This window comes from Neoarius graeffei, chromosome 27 (assembly GCF_027579695.1).
Source record: "Neoarius graeffei isolate fNeoGra1 chromosome 27, fNeoGra1.pri, whole genome shotgun sequence".
Classification (NCBI taxonomy): Eukaryota; Metazoa; Chordata; class Actinopteri; order Siluriformes; family Ariidae; genus Neoarius; species Neoarius graeffei.
In genome coordinates, this window is record NC_083595.1 from 36397644 (window position 1) to 36420658 (window position 23015).

The 23015-nt window shown below is 40.6% G+C and overlaps 1 protein-coding gene across 1 annotated transcript in view; it reads left to right on the forward strand.

Moving 5' to 3' along the window:
- si:ch211-186j3.6 (neural-cadherin) overlaps positions 1–23015 on the forward strand; it is a 556420-nt gene that overhangs the window by 170236 nt on the left and 363169 nt on the right. Inside the window, exons 2-3 of the mRNA XM_060911426.1 lie at positions 17672–17869; positions 20772–20997. Coding sequence (XP_060767409.1) covers positions 17672–17869; positions 20772–20997 — 424 coding nt within the window. The remainder of the gene's footprint in view (positions 1–17671; positions 17870–20771; positions 20998–23015) is intronic.

A 23015-nucleotide genomic window follows, 5' to 3' on the forward strand; every position in this document is an offset into this window, starting at 1 on the left:
TTTCAGTGGTCATTGTTGGTTCTTTTTAATCATAGTAAAAAATGAGAACGTCATCGTACGACTTGTGATTCGTTCATAATTTGCATCCGATTGGCTGCCCACTTTTTCAATTGCTTTCTTTAATTGCTGATTTGATGTGAAAGAGGAAAAACTTCCCTGTTGTAATATGATTATGAAAATCACAATCGCAGAGAGGCACAAATAACCCCTTGGTAATCCTTCGAGAAAATTGGAGAATATTTAATTAGCTGTCGACCCTTGTTGTTCTCGTTCTCTCCCTCCCCCTCTTTTCCTTTCTCTCAGCTCGTGCTGTGCTCCTGCTTTTTCCTCCAGCTCTAGAGACTTGAGACTCATGTAAGTTAGTTAGCATACTGAGCCCTGAATGCAAGAAAGAGTTCTCCATGCAGAGGGTGGCAAATTACTTTCAACCCTTCCTCTGTCAGCAAAAATCGAGATGGAAAGAATATGTGAAGGAGGTTTTGATTGGGTTTCAGCTAGGGAGGTAACAAAGGCGAGAGTAAATATATATATATACCCAGTAAATAACCCACAACAACAAACACAGTAAAGCCATAATAATATTAAAAGTAAATAATCCACCATATCACATCGTTCTGGATTTCAAAGAACCAGTGAATGCAGTCTGAGTGTTAATTATTGTGTCGTGACATTGTGTGCCATGCTAGTTAATCATTTGTTAGCATGGTTTTGGGCTGTGAGACAGTTTGTCCTTTTGGTAGGAATTCTTCATGTTAAACCATGTGACGAAATAGTATGACGTATGCATCCACCACCGTGCTGGGTGATTATACAAATCCAAAATGCCGTCTCGTGCGAACAATAACAGTGATGCACCTCCAACTTTCTAGAAATATGATTCTCTGGAGTCCTCAGCCAAGTCGAGATTCAGAGAAAAAGTTTAAATTTGTGGCTTTGACCCGTATATGTTAAAGCCATCCAATTATACAGAGGATTTAGCCTCATTCTATCTTGTTCTACAAAAAAAAAAGTGCATAAGTAAACTGAAGTTACTGGGTCACTGGAACAGCATTGCTAATATCTCCCCTGGCAAAGTTGACCCACATTGTTCTCCTTGTGTATCCAAACTCGCTAAGGTTCCTCACCCTGCTTCTAATCTGGCTTTCTTGGCAGATCTTTCATTTATCCTGTTGCTTCTTGATACTGCGATATGATTTTTCGTCTTGATCTTATCATGTCCTAATTTGAGTGTCGGTGCCCAATCTGGATTTGTTTTATCGCGTAGGTTTGCCCGTGCTCCTGCAAGGTGAAAAGCAGAGTGTTCGCTCTAAAGCTCAAGTTCAATTTAATCAGCAGGAAACAGCTTTAATTAGCACTGAACTTTTATCAGATATAACGTGGTCACCACACACACGGGTGTAATTAGCTTTTTCCTCAGTTAAGTCCTTACAATGTATGTTTTTGAACCACAGCGTATGCACGGCGTTCTCCGGGCAGTTCTTTATCTGTTTTGTCGCCATTTTTAATTATTTTGGGAATTATGAAGAACTGTTTCTCTTTGTCACGAGTGGCATCATTACCACAATTATATCCTGCACACAAAGTAGGCTTTGTTTTTCTTCAAAGGCAATGAAACCAAAAGAAAATCATGAAACATTGCAGCAGCTCATGTGAAGCGCTGCTATCTTGGTTGTTATTATCATCCAACATGGTGGACTTCCGGTTCGGAAAATAAGCATGATGTCCAGGGCTTTGAACCGGTTCAAGGAACGAAAACGAAAACCGGGAACTTTTTCTATTTCACATGGAACAGAAACGAAACCAGAAACTTTATTATTTTTTATGTTCCGGAACAGAAACGCTTATTAAAACTAATGGTAACCGGTTAATACCGGTTTTTATTTCGTTCCTCAAAGTTTCCGTAGCCTACAAATAAAAAAGTCATTCTTCTCCTGCGCAAGTTTCTATGACCCGCTGGGATTCACTTCCTGTGTGACGTTCGCTGACTGAATGGAGAGAGCGGGAAGATGGACTACTATCACGTCTCCACGTGATAATAAGTGAGTAAGTGCATTACTGAGTGTCTGAGCAAAGAAGAGCCTGAACGATGCAACCTCCCTATTGGCTGTTTGTAAAAATGTATCAATTGTTGCCCCTCCCACGGGAATCATCGCGGGCTCGAGAGACGAGACCTGACGAGTTAGTTCGTTGGTAGCAGAACAAAATGTCTGGACACAAATCGGGTTTTCAGAAAAGGAAAGAAAATAAACGGAGGGTCGAAAATACAAAAAAGGAGGCAGAAAATGCAAAACGAGTTTTAAGGTAGGACAAATGGTTACTTTTTAAGGCAGCCTGCCATGGCTGCAGGCTTTCAGTTGTGTCATTGAATGGTTACTTTTCTGAGGCAGCCCGCCGTGGCTGCCTGCAGGCTTATTTATTATAGCCCATTTAGTTAAAATAGTTGATATAAAATGTTTATAGTTATAGTTATGTGATGGTTGTCCTGATTTAGACTGGTGATTTTTTTTTTTTTTTGGGGGGGGGTTGCGCGATGTTGCACCCGGGTCCAGATTAGGGCAGAACCGGCCCTGGCTACATTTCAGGTGTAGTTTGTTTTATGTATGTATGTACTTGCATAGATGTGTACTTGGTCTTCCAATATGTCGCCTAACAAAATCTTGCGGCGCGGTGACGTCATGCGGTAGCCCTCCATAGGGCCTGACTAGCCTTTGGTAACACACTAAACGAATTCTCTTTCATTTTTGGCACTTTTTCTGTTTGTGTAGATGGGAAGACATACTGAGAATCCAAATCGCCAACATTTGAAATAATAATTGTTTTGAATTATTTCTTGTCTTATTTAATGAAGGTTGTAATATAATTAGCCTACATGTGGCTTAAGCTGGATGAGACAGAGACATAATTTTATAGCCATTTGTTAAACAGCTGACAGGGAACGTAATTAACCGTTCCGGGAACGAATTTTTTTTGTTCTAACTGGTTCGGGAACGTCTATTTAATGGTGGAACCCAAAACCGGAAACGTTAAAATTCTGTTTCTGTTCGGAACGAACCAATAGGAAAAAAATTCTGGTTCAAAGCCCTGATGACGTCACATGCACACGGAGAATAGTGAAACTGCAAAACAACAGATCTAGAATGGTGAAGCCTTCGAAAACATGGAATGAAGATTATTTTGATCTTAGATTTTATGCTTCGAAGTAATGACATTCATAAACTAATCTTAGTAGAATTAGGACATCGAGAGATTAAATATCATATGAAAATACGGGGCAAACTGTGCACTTATTAAACCCTGCACTGCAACACATTCCCTACAAGCCGAAAGCAAAGCTCAGCTTGACCTGTTATCCTCTAAGGTCTAAGGAAGACATGTATAAAAACTCTTCTTTACTGGCACCCAGATGTTGGAATGAACTTGTCCCCTCACTGTCTAGACAGCTGAGTCAATGGATGTCTTTAAACTAAATTCAGCTTTACACTGCTTTTTGATTTTCAGACATACAGCATTTTCTCTTGGCAGACAAAAAAATTTCTGCATGTTGTAAAATATTTTTTTGGCCATGAGTAGAGAGAGGCAGTCAATTTAGTGCCAGTGCAACCAAAGACACCTTCTGACAATGTTCCGGCAGTATCAGAAAATTTTAATTAAAAATGCCACCGCTACAGTGATCATCTAACAGCCACCAGGAATAACACAGCACTATGTGAAACTCATGGGACAGCGAGGAATACAGTCATGGCAATGATGAAATGTAAACAGAAAAAAAAACATCCTGATTAGTGCAAGCTCATTTTGACAAATGTTTCTGTTGAAATGACCCCATTTTCTGCCTGAGAATAGATCATGCTGATTGATGACGTAAGCAGAGCATATTAATTTTCTCTATGCCACAGCACAGTTGAGTTCTCGAATCTAGGGTGGGTTTCCCAAAAGCCTCTTAACGCTAAGAGCATCTTAACTAGGAGAGAGAGTGTTCATTGTGCTGCTCACTCTACCATTTAACGGTGATCTTTGTGTTATGATGGTTTTGGGAAACTTGGCACTGATTGGTCAGAAGCTGTGCATTATTTCTGTATGAAAATAATGTAATTCTGGCTGTTACATGAACAACAGGTTTATATTAAAGGAGAACTGAAGTCATTTTTAAACTTGCTTTATTTCTTAATTAATGTGTTATTCAATTACGTTTTCGTTTTTAATAAACTTATATCGTGACTCGTACTGGCAACTAATTGCAATTAAATATTATACTTATCGGCCTATTCGGTTTTTAGCCATGTTGAATTTAGTTTGTTTGGTCCACGGCAGGCGTCACTTATCCGCACAATCTTCACGAGACTTGTGCGAGACTTCGAAATGTGAAGTGTCAGCCAGGTGTCAGTGCTCCCATTTTAAAAACTGTTTTCCAAATGAAATATTGCACAAAAACGAGTTTAAATGATGATTACTGCCTACTTTTTTCAAACTTTCCTGATTGCTATCAAAACAAACAAAACGTCCGGCTTGATTACATCAGCATTCGAAGGAGGGCGCGCGCATCTTTTGACAACGTTGGCAGATGTTGGTCACTTAGATTTCCACTGTATGTTTTACTTCCGTCCTACGATATCTCGCACAGGTCTCAACGAATCTCATTTACGGCCATCGCTTTGACATATGGGCTGATATATTACATAGGATATTTCAAACACTGGGGCGGCATGGTGGTGTAGTGGTTAGCACTGTCGCCTCACAGCAAGAAGGTCCGGGTTTGAGCCGCGTGGCCGGCGAGGGCCTTTCTGTGCGGAGTTTGCATGTTCTCCCCGTGTCCGCGTGGGTTTCCTCCGGGTGCTCCGGTTTCCCCCACAGTCCAAAGACATGCAGGTTAGGTTAACTGGTGACTCTAAATTGACCGTAGGTGTGAATGTGAGTGTGAATGGTTGTCTGTGTCTATGTGCAGCCCTGCCTGTGATGACCTGGCGACTTGTCCAGGGTGTACCCCGCCTTTCGCCCGTAGTCAGCTGGGATAGGCTCCAGCTTGCCTGCGACCCTGTGGAACAGGATAAAGCGGCTAGAGATAATGAGATGAGATTTCAAACACTCTTAACTTGCTATAGCAGTGACAAAATAGCTAACAAAAATGCATTCCTATATTTAATAAAATGAGATAAATAGAATTTTGCTGATAAAAAAATTGCCTTCAGTTCTCCTTTAATTTATTTATCACCATGCATTATTGTTTCTATCGTAATAGCTCATACACAGGAACTTGTATGTGGTGAAAACCCCATGATCTAAGTCTAATAATAAACAGATAAAAAAAAAGTGGTGGTTAACCAAAAAAAAAAAAAAAACAAGTAGAGTTGCTGCTGAGGTAAAGTTTTTGTTTTGAGTCTCAGGTGTCAGTGCTTTGTAACAGTCACAATGCTTTGTAACACTGGAAAGTCTTCAAGACAGAGGCATTTATAGGCTTTCCAATTTTTTTTTTTTTTATAAAATGACAAGCTGCATTTTTTGACAGGGATAAAGGAGATGCAGGTAAGGGAATGACTGTTTATCTTTGCTGTAACGTAAGTTGTAACTGGAATGAACTTATTTTGTGGCTGTTCCACAAAATTACATGTAAAAATAAACAAAAAGTGTGACATGGTATTCATTAATAAAGTAATGAATTGTAATACAGTAGCAAATTAGTGTAATGTAAGCGGAAAAACACACTTCAGGTTGTGTGAAAAAAAAAGCTTCACGTTGGGCTGTACCACACCACTCGTGTGTATTATTTTCTTATAATGGCATGGTCCTTCATATGTTATTCCTTACTTAATTACAGATCTCTCGTTAGTGTGTTCGTCGTATAATCTGACATGGAGAACATGTTATCACCTAAGATTTTATTGGGATCATTTCCTACAGCGTGACGAGCAATAATCTTTAAAAACCGTTGTAAAAGTACAGTCTAAAACCAGCTTACGACTACTGTACGTACCTCTTCACCAAGCACTTAAAAGAGCACTAATATAAAAACAAAACCACTCTTACAGGATATTAGGTCTATAATATTTTTAGACCCTGGTCTATTTGTAGCAGCGTGAGGATATTTATTTTTGATGGTGACTATAAAGCATTTCTTGAAGTCAGTCTGGATAAGGGTGCCTGCCAAATACTGTAAATGTAAATGCAGTCTATCCGGCACTTCGTCGCTAGCTGGGTTTGCACACTGCCTGTGCTGGATCGTGCACCCTTCTTAGCAATGATGGCACTGTTTCAATAGGATGGCACGTGGAAGGAAAAGGTTTGAGACAGGTTTGAAAATCTGTCTGCATCTGGATACCTGGATTAAATTGGGCTAGAGGAAATAATGTACCAGTTGGGGTAATGGAACAAACAAACAGTCTTATTTCTCTTCAGTTATTTCTCATCAGAAAAAAATAAAAATAAAAAATCTTAAACCACAATTACAGCTTATTTTCTCTCACCCTTAATGCTTTCCACTGCCATTTTTTTATTCCCCTGACATATAATGCAGGGGGATATACAGCAGCTATCGCTCTGTCTGTCTGTAAACGTTTTAGTTTCCAGAGCATAACTCAAAAACTATTAGGATTTTTTTTTTTTTTTTCACGAAACCTGACAGTTATACTAAGTGACTAGAAGAGTTGTACCTTTTGACAATTTGGGATATTTTTTTTCCCCCGGATTTCCATGGCAACCAATTCAATTTAGGAAAATTTGGAGTGGGATTTCATGTGGGGACCGGGGGGATATGTCATCTCCTGATATCTCTTGTTCCTGGTTAGCTGCTACACTAGAACTGTCACACATGATTTTATGGTGTGTAGGATAACAACAGATGCATGTACGCTGTCTTTAAAAAAAATAAGCCAGAGGGAGGGATCGCAGAAGGCAGAATTTTATGCAAACATGCAATTAAGATTTGACTTGATGAATTGCTACCTCCTAATATTTCCTCTTCTTCTTTGTCTCCTTCTTCTTTTTCTTCTCTTCCTCCTCCTTTTATCCTTCTCCTTGTTCTTTTCATCCTTCTTCTTCATCTCCTCCTTCTTCTTCTTCATCTTCTTCTTCCTCTCCTCCTCCTTCTTTTTCTCCTCCTCCTCATCCTAGTTCTTCTTCTTCTCCTCATCATCTTCTTCTTATTATTATTATTCTCCTCCTTGTTCTTCTCCTCCTCCTTCTTCTTTTTCATCTTCTGCTCCTTCTTCTTTTTCTCCTCCTCCTTCTCCCCCTCCTCCTTGTTCTTCTTCTTCGTCTCCTCCTTCTTTTTCTTCTTCTTCTTCATCTCCTCCTCCTCCTTGTTCTCCTTCTCCTCCTCCTTCTTCTTCTACATTTAAGCTAATAATTATTAAGAGTCCTAATAAAGTTATGCCTTTCCCTGAGAAAACAATTGGTGTATCTACAAGAAGAAAGGAAAGAAAGAAAAATAAAACAGCATCATGAAAAAAAACAACTGATTATAGTGTCATTTGGAAATTGCACACCACTCTGCCTAAAATTTGTCAGAAAGAAGTTGTCAGAGTAGCTACTACATCTGCATAGGCTCCAGAGGTTTGTGCTACGCTGTATGTGTGTGTGTGTGTGTGTGTGTGTGTGTGTGTGTGTGTGTGTTTTCGAATGAACTTGTGGTATATCTCAGAGAAAAGGTGTTTGTATGTGATTAGGCTTTCATGCTTCCACTCTCTTTTCTCTAAAGCTTATCAAAATGCCTCCACTTATCCGTTTGCCAGTTTTGGGCTCCTTCGTTTATGCACTTTTTCTTAATGTCATCGATTTATGCAGTCACTTGTCTGCTTGTGTTTTTGTCTGTGTGTTTTAATAGTTTCCATAACAACTTTAGGGCCATTTTATTGCTGCTGTACTTCCTTTTAATTCAGCTCTCAGTTTGTCCACTTACTTTTCTTTTTTCCCAGACTCACTTATTACTCTTTTTTACTTCATCAACTAAATTGCTGTGACTCTCCATCTGGTTTACACGTCCTTCAATATCACCCTTTTTTATGCTGAATTTTTCACCTCTATTAACACTCCTCTTTTTTATAAAGTAACGCATAATCTTTTTAAACTTGTTTTGCTGTAATTTAGAAATCATTCACTGCGCTACTTTACCGTTTAAATCAGTACAAATGGATAAGGGAACAAGTGGCACAACAGCGACACAGGGCTTTTGGTCTTATCAGTGATGTAGAGCAGGACCATAATTATTTACCCGATGTGAGCCCTCCAGCTGGAGAATGACAGCGAGGCATATGGCATGGCTCTGAAGGAAACTCTACAATCTCTGTACTCCACCTGTAAGGCTGCACTATCTCTTCATCTCTCCATTAACTGCAAGTCACCAACTCTGTATGACTGCCAAAGTTGCACTGCTCCAACAAGCTTCAAGATCCTCACAGGCTGATTAGTTCCTAAATACAGTGATTATAGGCAAATGAGTAATTCCATCTGGGCTTTTTGCTGAATTATATCCTGTATTGACAAACATGAGTTCTTCAGAAAGCCAAACCGGTGGTGTATTGGTTAGCATGGTAGTGTAGTGGTTAGCACTGTCGCCTCACAGCAAGAAGGTTCTGGGTTCAAGCTCAGTGACCGACAAGGGCTTTTCTGTGTGGGGTTTGCATGTTCTCCCCGTGTCTGCGTGGGTTTCCTCCGGGTGCTCCGGTTTCCCCCACAGTCTAAAGACATGTGGTTTGGTTAACATGAGGCAGCCATGGCCTGAGGTTGGGCTGAAGTGCCCTCGAGCAAGGGCACCAAACCCACAACTGCTCCCTGGGCGCTGTAGTATAGCTGCTCACTGCTCTGGGTATGTGTGTGTGTACTGTATGTGTGTGTGCATGCATGTCTATGTTCACTGCTTCAGATGGGTAAAATGCAGAGGTTAAATTTCACTGTGTGTACATGTGACAAATAAAGGCTTCTTGGCTTCAAACTGGATATGAAAAAAAGAGTATTTTGAGCAGCATTTACATAAGAAATGTGGTATTCATGAAAATCCAGTTCATTTGGGGAGGACAAGGTATCCTAAGAGAGTTTGACATTATGTAAGCTTCAGTGGCGAACTGTTACTAGTAGAGCTGAGACTTCAGCTCAGCAAAAATTTAGCCAGACACACCAAAAAAGCAACAGGATTTTTCAAGGGATTAGCGGCAGGGTGCCAGGTCGCTCCGTTGTTTGTAGTTGTTGATATTGATTTTAAAAGTAACTAAGTAAATTAGACAGGGAAATAAATACTTAATTCTGAGCGAAAAATACTATAGCGAGTATGCATGGAAGAAGAGTCTGGAGACAGAAATTTTAGTTTCTCAGTCGTTATCCTGTGCTACTTGCTCTCGATAGCACTGGCTTGACTTCTTTATTAGCATTCGCTAACACTACTGATGAACAACTCGTGGTTAAGCTCACGTTGGCCTTCAATCAGGCCTAGGGGGATTAAATTTTTGGTCCCTCCCACTATAAATCCAAATCTGATTGGTTCATCTGTCACTTCCTACATAAATATACACTGCCATGGCCTTCTGTCCTGGCAATGAAGTCCTAACCAATGAGTGAGCCAACTCTAAACTCTTCTCAGCCTAGAGACAACAAACAACAAAATCTCATTGGATAACTCGAGTTTAATGTTTTCAGGGCAATAACCCTTTCATTTCTGAAGCAAGTTTGATAGAAAATGAGGTAGAATTAGAAGAGAATAATTATTATTAAAGAATGAAAGGAATTAAATATGACATTTGAAATGCTGATGTCTTTGGGCCTTCTCTGAAGGCCTACAAGGCCCTGACGGTTCCCCTCTGATAAGTTTATGTATAAGAAGACTCACTTGATTGATGGGCTTTATATCATATTATTGGCAGGATTAACTGCAAAAAAATTTCTGAAAGGATTATGCTATCAGGTTTAACTAGCTTATGTATTTCAGTTGCACCCACAAAATTAATGAAAATTACTGAACTCTGTTGAACTGTTGTTTCAAATTAATGACTTGAAAGAAAGCAATCAGAAAGCAATCCGCACATTAAGACTAGCTGTTTAATTATGGTGAAGAAATGCTGCTGCATTACAGGAGGAATGTATGCTACGGGAACTGATTAGTTGCAGTGGCTGAGCTGTATTTTTGTAAGATTTTTCACACGCCGCACTTACGAGATGCTCTTTCACTGCTTCGTCATTATTTTCCTGTTTTTAGTTCTCTGTAAGCCTTGGCTTTTATGGAGTTTTATGGGTGTCGCTAAATGTAAATCAGCTTTGTCATGAACACGCTTTGCATTTTATGAGTATTAACATAAGCACATCAGCGTCACCAAAACATTTGTTAATCTGGATAGAGCTCAGGTTGGTGTATGAAAACATTTCATTAGTGACACCCAATATGTGTGAGTGCTGGAGATTATCATCCACCTTCTCTGGTTATTAACAGACACCATTTAGAGAAGGCTGATGGTGTAAGAGTTTAACGAGACACTATGTTTTGTCACTGCAGCCGTTCGTAATAAAGATGTCTTGATTCATGGTGAAGATCCTTGATTTTAATTACCAGTTGGTAATGTGTGCATGGACCGAAAACTAAGTCTCTCTTTCTCTCTCTCAGCTGCTACCACTTCACACTTTTTTTCTTTATTGATATTTGATTCTCTTTCATCTTTTATATCACTATATCACTAACACATCTACAGAGACTCTTGGTAAAACTTCTTCCATGCTGTTAACAGAGTAAGGTGGCAGATGCTCGGCTGTCATTGCCGATCAGTTTGACAGGACTAATCAGTAATCACAGTCCCCACCACTCAACATGTCAAACTGCACACATAAGCAGTGACATGCAAAGTTGAATGTTGAATGAACGACACAAAGCAGAGGGTGCAAATGAAAGGAAAACTTTCAGGATGCCTTTCCTTTTTTATTTATTTTTTTTCCTTTTTAAATCAAACTGGGTGAAAAGTCTTACATCAGGCACACCAGAACATCTCTAACGAATGCCTCGAAAAACTGACTACGTTCAGAAGTCATCAATGCTTCAGCTGTTTTTCCTGATTGCCATTCATTTTTCCATGTGTATTATTGTTTGCCCAAGACAGTGCATACTTAGTGCCGGTCCCAAGCATGGATTGATTGGGGAGGGTTGTGTCAAGAAGGGCATCCAGTGCAAAACCTATGCCAAATCAAATATGTGGAACAGATCCACTGTAGTGACCCCTAACAGGAGCAGCCGAAAGAAGATTATTATTATTGTTTGTCCAAGTATAAGGGCCTGGTCCCGCAACACTGATAACTATAGCTATAACCATAATGATAAATAAATCAGTCCCCTGCATTTTATGTGGTTGGTGGTCACACCAGACCGATAATGATACTGTACCTACAGCCCAGGCCTGGGTTTATCGGTATAGAGATCTTGCAGTCACGTGACCGGAAAGTACACAGCCGCCATCTTGTCGGTAAAAAACACAGCTGAATACTGCTGCACTCGTGTACAGACTGGATCAATTTCAACCGACGGACTACATGGCTCATTTTTCTAATGAACAGATAACTAGATATATGTCTAAAATAAACGATCTACAGATTAGTGACCCTTATGGCTTACCGGACGTAGTTTTCACGACCGTGTCAGTGGATTTTGAACTGCCAGCGGAATATCCAGACGTGTATAATTACCTCATTAACTTTCCCTCGCTGTTCAGTGGTGAAGCACTGCGTGCTTATAAATCTCTGGACAGTTATCTTTACAGAAATTCAGGATTTGTCAGCGACTCAGATGTGGCATCTTGTAAACAAGAAAATAACAATCCTCATTGGATGGGTAAGTCACTTAAGTATTGAGTATAGCACTGACCAGCCGATTATAGAATAGAATAAGGTAATTCCAGCTGTAATTCCAAATCGTCCGTCTTGTTTACCATGGATGTGGCGTTGGAGAGGTAGAGGCTTGGCAGTGGAGATTTGAGTGGCTGTTTTCTGAGCTTAGTCAACAGGCCGGCTCTGCAGCCTCGCTTTTGCTTCCGCTCCCGACACCGCCTCCTTCGCTTTGCTTCCGATAACAATCCACGGAGACCCCGCTGGTCTCACTATCTCGTCCAGAATGTTGTGCATGCGATGGAAATCGCTACAAACCGTCATTTTCTGCTGGAAACCAATGTCCAGTAAGTCCATACGGTTGTAGTGGATATTGAAGTCCGGTACAGACGAACAACACTCAAAAATACACATAAAAAATGTGCACAGGTAGGGAGAGCTTGTAGCCGCAGCCGTTGTAGTAGAATTGTATATAGTAGGTTTTCCAGAAGAAAAGGTAGAAGTAGAAGGCGGAAATATGGCATTTAACCGACAAGATGGCGTCTGTCACAATCTGGATCGGCTGTGACGTCACATGCAAGTGCTCCATTGGTGAGATTGCTTCTGGAGTGATTTTTCCAGACTTGAACCGAATCCGATAAAACATCTGACCAATCAGGTGATTGTTTACATGTGAGCACACACTACACACATACACTACACACACTTTGCCACAAATACTATCTGTGGATCATGTAAAAAAGATTTTGCAGCATGAGGTCTCATGTCTGATATACTTTCCTCTGTGCCCACTGCCAAATATATATATATATATATATATATATATATATATATATATATATATATATATTTTTTTTTTTTTTTTTTTTAAATGACCTAAATTAGATAAAACATAAAACTTATCACCTTACTCACACTGGAGTCGGAGCACTGAGTGCCCACTTACACATTCACAAAAGACTATTCATATGGTAACGGAATGATAATTACTTTCACTCTCAGTTTCGATTAGTTTCTCTTTCACGGTGGGAATGCCCACTGTAAACAGGATAAACAAGTGTTGCCAGGCAAAACAAACTTCGCCCGGTAGCACTTATGATGAATATGAAGGAAGATATTGCAAAAAAAAAAAATAGGTACCCTATGGGTCCATGTGGCAACTGCTTATAAAAAAAATTGTTTTCTGATACCATGTCCATACAGTAAATATAGCATATATATTTGTTCTCCAAGGCAGTAGCCACAAAAATTATGTGTAATCCAAAAATGAACAATTTAAAAATCACAGAAGTAAAATATACCAAGTGTTTGTACTTTACTCTACTCTTAGGGGGTAGTCACACTAGAGGCGGAATGATACGGAATGTCGTCGGAATGAAAATTCTTTGTATATTCCGGGATATTCAAAGTGCATTCTAAAAATTCTGACTGCATTCTGAGTGCATTCCAAACATTCAGGCCCATTCTTGTAGCCGGGCCGAATGTTTTGCTCATGCTCAAAACATTCGAGGTGCATTCGATGAGGAGAAATATCAAACGTCATTCGAAGTGTATTCTATAAATATTCTTACGGCATTCTAAATATTCTGATCACATTCGAGAGAAAAATCGAAATGGCAAGCCACTTCAAAGTCTGCCAGAATATTCCAAATGTGCCTTGAATGAGTCGGAATGCTGCTGGAATCTATTTCGATATTAAAATAGTTCAGCTGGAATGCACTTCAAATGCCGTCTGAATATTTCGTTTGCTGCTCGAATACATCTCGAATGCAGTCGGAACGTCCCGATTGGCCCTCGAATGAGTCCAGACGTAATTCAGAACACCACCGAATCGCATAAAAATGCGGCTAGCTGCTGCTGGAACTTCAGTCTGCATTGAGGAGTTGCCTGCTCAACATCAACCTTTTGTCCATTGTTTTAAAAAGTTTCCCAAGTTTCTCACGTCATGCCACCAAGGTCAAGAACTCCACCACTGGCCACGGCCATGGTCAGGTCTGATACCTTCTGGGTTTTCTCCTCCTAATGTTTCTTCTCCTTGCCTCCTCCACATCTCTTTCAAGCAGGTCTTGCTGGAGGACAACAATCTGGAACAAAGCAACATGGTCCATGGTTCTGAATAAGTGTGACGGGGCCTTTACCTCTTACAGTTTTCGAAACTGAAACCTCCAAACCGAGGCTGACATGCACACGCTGTCGCCATGACCCAAACTCTTATTTCCCGGAAATGGCCCAGCGCTAGAGCTCAGTGGTCTCAATACTCTTTTTGACAACTTCCCGTAACAACTCGGAAGTGTGTCACACATGGGACCACTGGCTGAAAAAGGCGAGGAAAGGGGGACAACCTGGAGTATATTTTAAAATAGGAACGCACTTTCCCTCGGTAATAAGCATAAACATGTCTGAAAGCGATTTCTTTAGTCTAGTCCATTTATTTCGAGTGGTGAACTGAATTGTGTACACTCACCGGCCATTTTAATAAGAACACGTGTATGTGCATGCGCAGTGCCGTTCTAGTGATCTGCATGCGCAGTGCACGATTGTTACACTCTTACATACAGTATGAGTGTATAAGGCAGTAGCCACAAAAGGCTTGGCCGGATGACCTCCAAAATGTTGTAGGTTCTATTTGAGACCAATGCCCATCTATCCTGAAATTTTCATGAAGATTGGTCCAGCCATTTTCCTGTAATATTGCTAACAAACAAACAAGCAAAGAAACCTGGCTGAAAACACTTCCTCTGTCCCGGGTGAGGTAAATATGTCAGCCACAGTTTAGGCTACCTGTTTGTGATAAAGGTCCATTTATTAGCACACTCAAAGCAAAACAGACAGGCATGTGTCTTATGTATGTACAGTGTATAGCTGTGCGTGTCATGTCACTGACTGTCCGAGTGAGTCTGTTACGTACATGCGGGAGTGCCAGGAGTCTGAGATTAGCAGTCATCTATGTACTGCAGGATTTCATGCACCCAGATTCTCCTTTTCTTCTTTCAGCTTTGCCTTCTGTGCAAAATAAGCATCAAAAGCAGCTCTTCCTTGCTGTCACTCTCAGCCATTGTGTGCTACTGAGTACACTGGGTGTGCACACAAGCAGCATACAGCCACTACATTTTCCCGCAAAAACCAACAACTGATAGTAGGGATTATAGTTGTGGTGTGACTGCTCTAGACTGGAACTAAATTCAGGTACAGTATACAGTTGTGGTCAGAAATTTACGTACAGTGACATGAAGGTCATCTTGGTTATGAATGTCGGTAATATTTGGGCTTTCAGTAATTTCTTTAAACTGTTCTTTTTCTGTGGCAGAATGATTGTACAGCATACAGCTTTAATAAAAAAAACACTAGAATTTGAGGCACAAATTTTAATTTTCTTTGCGTTTTCTGAAATCATCACAGGGTCAAAATTATGCATACAGGGTCAAAAATTTACATATGCTCACTTAGATCATTAATTCAGAGGTGCTGAAACTTCCAAAATGTCTCTTATCTTGCCAAGGCAGAGGTCTCAACTTCCTGTCAGTGATCATGACTCATTGCATTGACTACAGCTGGTAGCTTCTCTGTGCTTTCATAAAAAGGGTTTGTTTACAACACTCATTGGATTGACCAACACACAGTAAAATGGGAAAGTCCAAGAAGCTCAGTGCAGATATGAGAAAGAAGATTGCAGATATACACAACTCCGGAATGTTTCTTAGAGCCATTTCTAAACAACTGCTGATCCCAAGATCAGTTCAAACAATTATATGCAAGTTATTGTGAGGTGTAGTCACTTTGCCAAGCCAATTTGCTTCAAGAAAACCCAAACTGTTACCCTCAGCTGAAAGGAAATTGGTTTGGATGGTCAGGAACCAACCTGGGAACCACCATGGCACAGCCCTGCCATGAACTAGAAGCTGATGGATCACTGTCTACAGTTCAGATCACCATGGACTAAGAGGCTGCTATCCAAGAAATAACCCCCCTGCTCCAAAATTGACACCTTCAAGCTTAACTAAAGTTTGAAGCTGACCACACGGGCAAAGAAAATAGCCTTCTGGAGGAAAGCTGTATGGTCAGATGAGACAAAGATTGAGTTCTTTGGCTACAATGACCACCATGTACAGAGGGACACTGTACCAGCTGGTGGTGGTGGTAGGATCATCATGTTCTGCTGGGGCTGTTTTGCTGCCACTGGAAGTGGTTCATTGCACAAAGTGGATGGAATAACGAAGAAGGAGGACTACCTCAGAATTCTTCAGCATAAACCATCAGAAACTTGAACACGACTTGGGAGTCACAACAGGACAATGAACCCAAACACACATTAGAGCTGGTTGTGGAGGATAAAGCAGGCTAACATTAAGCTTAAAACAAGTCCTGACTTCAGCCCTATTGAAAATGTACGGACCGTGCTTATAAGTCAGGTCCATGCCAAGAAAAAAATAATAATAATTGAACTCTACCAATTCTACCATGAAGAGTTGTGAAATATCCAACCAGAATTCTGTCAGAAGCTTGTTCATGGCAAACAAAAATGTTTGGTCAAGGTGAATCATGCGAAGAGACATTTTACCCAAATATTAGGTGTGCTGTATGTATATTTTTGATCATGTATGTATAATTTTGACCCTAAGTTGATTTCAGAAAACCCAAAGAAAATTAAAACTTGTGCACCACTTCTAGTTTTTTTTTTTATTATTATTTTTTAATTAAAGATGTATGCTGTACATTCTGCTCACAGTAAAAGAACAGTTCAAAGAAATTACTAAAAGCCCAAATATTGCCATGACATTCATATTCAAGATGGCATTCATGCCACTGAATGTAAACTTCTGACCACAGCCGTAGGTCTAGTTATAGTTATCGGTGTTGTGGGACTGGGCCATAAACTTGTCTCATCTCATCTCATTATCTCTAGCCGCTTTATCCTGTTCTACAGGGTCGCAGGAAAACTGGAGCCTATCCCAGCTGACTACGGGCGAAAGGCGGGGTACACCCTGGACAAGTCGCCAGGTCATCACAGGGCTGACACATAGACACAGACAACCATTCACACTCACATTCACACCTACGGTCAATTTAGAGTCACCAGTTAACCTAACCTACATGTCTTTGGACTGTGGGGGAAACCGGAGCACCCGGAGGAAACCCACGCGGACACGGGGAGAACATGCAAACTCCACACAGAAAGGCCCTTGCCGGCCACGGGGCTCGAACCCAGACCTTCTTGCTGTGAGGCGACAGCGCTAACCATTACACCACCGTGCCGCCAGGCCATAAACTTGTATTGGTTTTAATAAGTTAAGATATCTCTGAAGATTTGCTTTTAAAAGAAATAATCTGTGCATAATGTAGATGACCTAGAAACATCTTAAAAGCAGTAGGATTTTTGAATATTCATGATTAAGCAAGTAGATCTTCTAAAATACAGGGTGTCTGAAAAGTAAGGCTCCCGTTGGAATATGTTGAGCGATTATGTTGATCCAAATATGTTGAGCAAAACCTGCTAAAACATTATATAGCAGCTGAGAAAATGTATATAGAACATAAGGTTGAACATGTAGAGCATATGTTTTGAATAATAAATACATAATTAAGCATATACAGTTTCATTCTCATTGGTTTCTGGCTTTTTGGACCTGGTGGATGTCATGAATCTCCTCATAAGTTTCCAGTGCAGTGAGCACTGCCTACACTTGTTCTTTATTCTCCAAGTGCTTTTATTTATGTTTAGATACTGTTTAATTTCTATTCTGGTCTCCACCCCTGCCCAGCTATTTGTTGATTACCCTATTGTGTTCATCTCTTCTGTGTTGTGTGCATTTCCCAAGAGAAGGTACAAACTGTATAAATATCGCGCATTCCGAGTGAGTAACCATGCCTCTATGTCCTATTACTGCAGGTCCAGATTGGTATTTGGTGAGAGTTGAGCTCACAGTCCTGGATGTTAATGATAATGCTCCAGAGTGGACAATGGTCCCCTTCCCCTACCTGGCAGTGGTGTCTCCCAGCACAGCCCCCGGCACACTTGTATACAAGATCACAGCTCGGGACGGTGATGAGGGCATCAATGGAGAGGTGGAATACTTCCTATCTGATGGTAAGACAGCTCCTTTCATAACCAGGCTTTGTACTGATAGGGCAGGTCAGACAGTGATAAATGCAGAGTGTGTGTTGTAAAGTAAAACCAGATGGTAGGCAATCAGAGCATAGCAGACAGATATAAATATACCAGCAGGAGAAATTCATACTCAAGAGAAATAACAACATTGGAAAGATAAAACCTGTAGAATGTATGTACATTGATCAAATAAATCGAGGTTAAAACTGTGTAGGAAAATGGAAAGTTCAAGCTGTTCCTTAAAAAGAAACCGCTCAGAGTGAAAAGCATTTATATTTATATTAACAGCATTTAGCAGACACACATATCCAGAGCAACTTACAGAAGTGATGAAATAAAAGTGCAAAGGTAAAATCCACCGTAAATGAGTTGTATCTTAATCTTTATAATTAACATGTGATGTTCAATGATGTCCAAGATTATTTTGGAATTAAATTCTGGGTTGATTTTTTAGTTTTTCAGATCAACTTTTTTTTTTACCATGTTGATCTATTTTCAGGTTGTGTAATAGTTTCCTACACTGCCGTTCAACTTAGCCTGGCTAACGCGACTTCAAAGCTCTCCGAGCATTTGGTCTGTCCAAGCTATTAAGCCAAACCATTTCCCAGAGCCCGTGGTTGACCCGCCTCCCTGAAATGCCTCAGTTTGCTACTGGTCGAAGCCAGAAAAGGCTGTGACAAAGCTTAAACCAATCACATCACTCTTTCCTCTGACGTATGCAACACGACGGGGCTAACCGGTAGATTAAACTCTTACCGAAGCCGGTCGGGAGCAAGGCGAAAACGTCCTTCCTTTCAATAAATACCTCCAGGGCTGCTCTTTGCTCCGTTTTCAATGAGAACTTCCCGTTGAATGCTTTCAATACAGCATCTACCGCTGTGTTAAAGGCTTGCCGCTGCTCCATGTTCGTGATGTGAATGAAGCGCTTCCGGCATAGATTCTGTAAACAATCTATGGCTTCCGGTCGCAGTTCTACTACGTCAGTGCCTTGAACACGCCTCTACCCAGGGCTGTTGGAGATGCTCAAAGTTGATTGGTTCTTGATTTTTCGGGAGCTTGGAAATGCTGTAGATAGCCTGCCTGGCCAGACTAAGCTCGGAACAGGCCCTCGTGTTGCGTCACGCTTAGGATGGGCGGGCCCAGGCTACGTTCAACTACCTTTGGATAGTCAAGACCACTTTTTGAAGGCCTTGGTCTTGTCTTGGAGTCAACCACCTTTTTACATGGTCTTGTCTTGGTGGTCTTCTTCCGGCTGTTCCTGTTAGGGGTCGCCACAGCAGATAACGTCCCTCCATCTCCTCCTGTCCTCCATACCTTCTTCTCTCACACCAACCATCCTCTTTTCCTCCTTCACCACATCCATAAATCTCCTGTTTTTCCTTCTACCTAGAAACTCCATCTCCAGCATTCTTTTCCAAATATACCCTGGATCTCTCCTCTGTATGTGTCCAAACAGTCTGAGTCTCACCTCTCTCACTTTGTCTCCAAGCCGTCCTACATGTGCTGTCCCTCTAATACACTCATTTCTAATCCTGTCCAACTTTGTTACCCCCAATGAGAATCTCAACATCTCAACCCTGCTCCCTCCAGTTCAGCCTCCTGTCTTTTTGTCAGTGCCACTGTCTCCAAACCGTACAACATCGCTGGTCTTACTACTGTCTTGTACACTTTCCCTTTCACTCTTGTTGGCAACCTTCTGTCATAAATCACTCCTGACATCCTCCTCCATCTGTTCCAAACTTGATCTTGTCTTGGTCTCAGACATAAGACTCAAGATTTTATTTCAAGGCTGGTCAAGACCACAACTGTGGGGATATCACTAAATTGTCTGTGTATTGTCTCATTTATTTGTTAACATTGTTACTGTGATTGGATGGAACACTTTCTGCTTCAAATGCAACCAATAATGTGACTCATTGCTAATTAGAAATGCTCATTACTGCTAACAGTAGTCACCCCTCCCCGCCCTCTTCACACACACTGGTCTGGTTCTGGTCTTGACTCGGTTTCACCCTGCCTTGGTCTTGGTCTTGACTTAATCTCAACCCCTCAAAGTCTTGATCTGGTCTTGGTCTTGATGCACTCTGGTCTCGGTCATGATTTGGTCTCGGTTTAGGTGGTCTTGACTACATTATCCTTTGCTTCATCCCTACCTAAAGAGACCAATACAGCAGGGGTTTAGTCCTTTCGCCTGTCCAGCTCACTCACCTCCTCATCTGTACACTCTGCTCAAACAGACCAGCTTCCGAAGTTTACCTTTCATGCTAATACTGGCATCAGTGCCATTGTGCATGTAATTTTGTAGCTCGCTATCTAGCTGAACCAAATCTGTGTCATAAATCAAAACAACTGCACCTGTAAAGAAAGCTGCATTACATTCTGGAACTTTCAGTCAAACGTTTGTTGTCTCCACTACTTCAAAATTTGATTTTTCATTAAAATAACATGGAACATAGCTGAAAAATGGTGAGTAAAAAAAGAAGCACTTTCTCTTTTGTTTTGAGGTGTTATCCCTTATGTTTTAGATTGCTTATTTTTTTCCCTCCTATTAAATAGCATTGAAACTTCTTTAGTAATGTCCCCATGTGACACCAGAAAGGCAGGCATTCACTAACTTCTCAAGGCAGTGAAAATACAGCACTAACTAAAATATTAGCCCCCGAATTGCTAAAAGCATCACAAATACTTCAGTATGAACATATTTAATATATCAGGGTGGAGTCTTCCTTTAAATACTGTTTGTCTGGTGCTCGGACAGATTTGTCATTTCTTGATTATACAGTATGTGTCTTATTTATCTTGTAGGCTAAATGAGAAAGTGACTTAATGCACTACAGTTTACTGTACTGTAATGTAACACTGTAAAATGCTGTTATTGTAGGAGGCGATGGCCGATTTGACGTGGACAGAAAGACAGGTCATGTCCGGACCACAGGTTTGCCTCTGCAAAGGGACAGAGAATATTTACTGACCGTCGTGGCTGCAGACTGCCTGGGGAGTCGCAGTCTTCCTGCCATCCTTTCTGTGATAGCAGGATCCAGAGCTCCACAGTTTACCAACGCCTCGTACACAATATCCATTCCCGAAAACACACTTGAGGGACAGCCGTGAGTAATGAACATGCACACAAATGCAAACTAAACTAATGCATAGAAAATCTCGCATACTGTTTGAACTACTGATTGTTTACCCAGTATCAGTCACAAATTGCTCATCTTCATCTTCATCATCATAGCAGTGACATCCTCATTGTGCTCATGCTGCTCTTTTCCCTGCCCACTGAAGCAAACCGTCTGTGCTCAGTAGAGTGCATGGCTCATTAATGGCTCTGTTTGTGCAGCTGTATGATGAGAAGCATTAACATGTGTGACACATGCTAATTCAGCACAGTCATGTCTCATCGCACATGCTTTCACAGTTTTGTATTTATGACTTGAGTGAAAAATTGAGAAGCTGTACGTTTTTCTTAAGCGTATTTATGTTTAATTATATACTTCTCTGAAGCATAGAGAATCTTTGTCTTTGTTTACACCGTCTATGCTGAATCCATCCAATTAATTTCCTTGGCTTTTATTTTCACTATATGCACTGATTTTTAATTACATTTCACAAGAATAAACACAATCCCTACAGCTGGGAGACATAAGCTAATCCTAAAATGTGGCTTCTCGTTATTCTTACCATGTGTCACAGGTGTTACTTTCACATCACTTCCTATAATTTCCTTTAAAATGGAAAATTCATAATATATGCATATGTATACCATGGAGACATTGCACAGGTACTACCTGGAAAGAAATAGCTGGGTATTAGTGGTCTGGTAAGTGTAGGTGAATAAAATACTTGCTTTTTGGAATGAAAATGCCAGGCTGACGAAGAATAAATATATTTCCCAATTTTGCAAGGATTTGTTGATGGTTACATGACATTTAAATGAAGCTAGCAGACATAGGGTGGAATTTAGGGCAGATAAGGCAATGGCAAGTGTGTTTTGGGCCAAGCACATGGCCACATTTAATGTTTTGAAGTCATTTGGAATCTGAGACAGAAATGTGAAGAATTTTGAGTTGAAATTTGACACAAATGGATCAGTTACAGCAATGGCCAGTGGTGGATTTGGTGTGCCCAAAAGTAAGCAGCTACGTTATCCCCCGCTGGCCAAAAGGCCCGAAGGGGGATTATGTCGTGGCAATGTCCGTCTGTCTGTCCATCCCGGGAAGGGTACTCACCTTCTGAAATCAACTCCTCTCACATTTTTTTGAGGAATTTCACAAAACTTGGCAGGATCCTTTATGTCAGTAATACACATATTGCAATTTTGTTAAATTGGGTCACATGTTCCCCAGAGTTACAGCCCTTGATTAACAAAATTATACTTTGACAATTTCATGAGAGCGTGTTTTCCTTCTGAAATCAACTCCTCTTACAATTTTTGGAGGAATTTCATCAAACTTGACAAGAGGCATCGTTATATGTCGGTAGTATGAATATTGTAATTTTGTTCAATTCGGTCACATTTGACCAGAGTTACAGCCCTCGATTAACAACCTTGTACTTTCACAATTTCATGAAGGTGTGCTCGCCTTCTGACATCAACTCCTCTCACAATTTTTGGATGAATTTCTCGAAGCTTGGCAAAAGGCCTTGTTATATGATGGTAATACGCATATTGCGATTTAATTTCGTTTGTGAAAATTTTCCCAGAGTTTTGACCCTTGATTAAATAACTTGTACTTTGACAATTTCATGAGGGTGTACGTTCTTCTGAAATCGACTCCTCTCACAATTTGTGGAGGAATTTCACCAAACTTGGCTAAAGGCTTTGTTATACGACAGTTATACGCATATTGAAATTTCGTTTAATTTGGGCACATTTTACCAGAGTTATGTCCTTGATTATTAACAAACTTGTACTTTGGTAATTTCGTCAAGGTGTGCTTGCTTTCTGAAATCAACTTCCCTCACAATTTTTATCCCCCGCTGGCTGAAAGGCCCAAAGGGGGATTATGTCGATTATGTCGTGGCGATGTCCGTCCATTCCAGGAAGGGTACTCACCTTCTGAAATCAACTCCTCTCACAATTTTTGGAGGAATTTCATGAAATTTGACAGGATTCTTTGTTATA